General features: G+C 49.6%; 1 protein-coding gene across 1 annotated transcript in view; it reads left to right on the plus strand.

The window, feature by feature from the left end:
* The window catches only part of LOC133131920 (receptor-type tyrosine-protein phosphatase U-like), an 85,990-nt gene that overhangs the window by 12,379 nt on the left and 71,111 nt on the right, over positions 1-2,500 (plus strand). Inside the window, exon 4 of the mRNA XM_061247210.1 lies at positions 1,284-1,577. Coding sequence (XP_061103194.1) covers positions 1,284-1,577 — 294 coding nt within the window. The remainder of the gene's footprint in view (positions 1-1,283; positions 1,578-2,500) is intronic.

Genomic DNA, 2,500 nt, shown 5'->3' on the forward strand with positions numbered 1-2,500 from the left:
AATCTCTGCCTGCCACGGAGAATACCTGTCCCAGATTCAGGCCCCAGGACTTCCACTCTGTCAGATCAGTGCGCACACACCCAGCGCTCTCATTTCCCCTAATGTATGGTACAGTGCGCCAGATAATTGCTTTTAAATTCTTTCAATAATAACATAACGAATCCATAACGATTCAGTCATCCGCTGGCAGGTGGCAGGTGGTGTTTGTGTTCACATGCAAGTGCGGCGTTGGAACAAGCCTGCTTTGTAAAAAAAAATAGAAAAAAAGAAGCTAAATTAAATAATAATTCGTTTTTTGGTTGACACTTTTATTGAAAGCGACTTACAGCTGATTAGACTAAACAGGAGACAATCCCCCTCGTGCAATGTGGGGTTAAGGGTCTTGCTCAAGGGCCCAGCAGCTGTGTGGATCTTATCATGGCTACAACATGGCTTAAACCACCTACCTTCCAGGTGCCAGTCATGTACCTTAGCCACTAGGCTACAGGTCCCAGTCATGTACCTTAGCCACTAGGCGACAGGCTTCTTCAAGTATTATTGCATAAATTACGGGGTTAGGTTTTAGGTCAGAAGGGAAGTTAACAGGGATGCTCTCTTTACTTTGTCAGAGCGCTGTTAAACAGCCCAGCTCACACAGATGGATGGTGTGTATAACACACGAGGCCAATGTTTTGCTCACAGTCTGTAGCCAAGGCTAATTTCCATTGGCTCCTATGACAGTGTGTTGAAAATAACACACACTTATTCAGAAATGGCACTGACTGCAATAACATTGCACAACATATATTATCGAGATTGGAATGACAAAATATTTCAACACTTCACGCTGCATATAAATTATTGTCGCTTTCACATATTGCAGTGCATTGCTGTATCCTATATTTATCATTCTTTTTTCAAAAAGCACACATATTTACACAACACTGTAACTTGCTCCATAAAGGGGCTATCTAAATAACAAGAGAAATACAAATAAATGTCAGTAAAGGGGGCGGGCCTTGGTTCTGTATTGGCCAATTAACACAACGCAACACAAAATAACATAACATAAATGCTTTTCCTGCACAATGTGTACCTACTGCTTAGTTTACCTGTAAGCTCGATCATGCAGCATCTGGCACCGTATCAAGCCTGGTCTTGAAACCCCCCAGTGTTTCTGCCTCCACTACATGTCCTGCCAATTCCACACAGTGACCCCTCTCTGTGTGAAAATGTCATTCTTGTTTTGTCCTGCACCCCCTGACCTGCTCCCCCTGACCTGTTATGGTTTTGCTCCCCCACAGTGCCCCCCTCCCCCATCGCACCCCCCCAGCTCCTGAGGGCGGGGTCCACCTACTTGATCATCCAGCTCAACACCAACTCCATCCTGGGGGACGGGCCCATCATTCGGAGGGAGATCGAGTACCGAGCCAGCCAGTCCCCCTGGTCCGAGGTGCACGGAGTCAACCTGGTCACCTACAAGCTGTGGCACCTGGACCCGGACACGGAGTACCACGTGAGCGTCCTGCTGAGCCGGCCGGGTGAGGGGGGCACCGGGCCGCCGGGACCCCCCCTGGTCAGCAGGACCAAGTGTGCAGGTGGGCGACCCCCGAACCCTGACACCCCCAAAAAAACTATCCCTCCTCTGCCTGTACACTCCCACCCCCCTACCTGACCTGAACCCCAACCTCCCAAAAAAAACGTGATGTACACATGGTGAGACAACGTGATGTACACATGGTGAGACAACGTGATGTACACATGGTGAGACAACGTGATGTACACATGGTGAGACAACGTGATGTACACATGGTGAGACAACGTGATGTACACATGGTGAGACAACGTGTGGCTCATTTCCTTAGCTCTTTTAGCTCCTGCCTTTAAACACAATCTGCAGCAACAATCAATATGACCCTGAGCTCACTCCCCGCACAGTGTGTGGGCTCAGATTCATTTCATTTCTTCTTATTTCATGAATTGAGTTTCAGTTAATTTCCTGTAATGAGCTTGTAAGTGGAACTGATCCCAAACCAGGTACCAGCGCTGACCTGTAGGGCTGATCTGAAGAGCTGACCTGTAGGGCTGACCTGTAGAGCTGACCTGTAGAGCTGACCTGTAGGGCTGACCTGTAGGGCTGACCTGTAGAGCTGACCTGTAGAGCTGACCTGTAGGACTGACCTGTAGGGCTGACCTGAAGAGCTGACCTGTAGGACTGACCTGTAGGGCTTCAGGTGGTGTCCCTGTAGAGCTGACCTGTAGGGCTGACCTGTAGGACTGACCTGTAGGGCTTCAGGTGGTGTCCCTGTAGAGCTGACCTGTAGAGCTGACCTGTAGAGCTGACCTGTAGAGCTGACCTGTAGGACTGACCTGTAGGGCTTCAGGTGGTGTCCCTGTAGAGCTGACCTGTAGAGCTGACCTGTAGGACTGACCTGTAGGGCTGACCTGAAGAGCTGACCTGTAGGGCTGACCTGTAGAGCTGACCTGTAGGGCTGACCTGTAGGGCTGACCTGAAGAGCTG

The sequence above is a fragment of the Conger conger genome, chromosome 1 (assembly GCF_963514075.1).
Source record: "Conger conger chromosome 1, fConCon1.1, whole genome shotgun sequence".
Taxonomy (NCBI): Eukaryota; Metazoa; Chordata; class Actinopteri; order Anguilliformes; family Congridae; genus Conger; species Conger conger.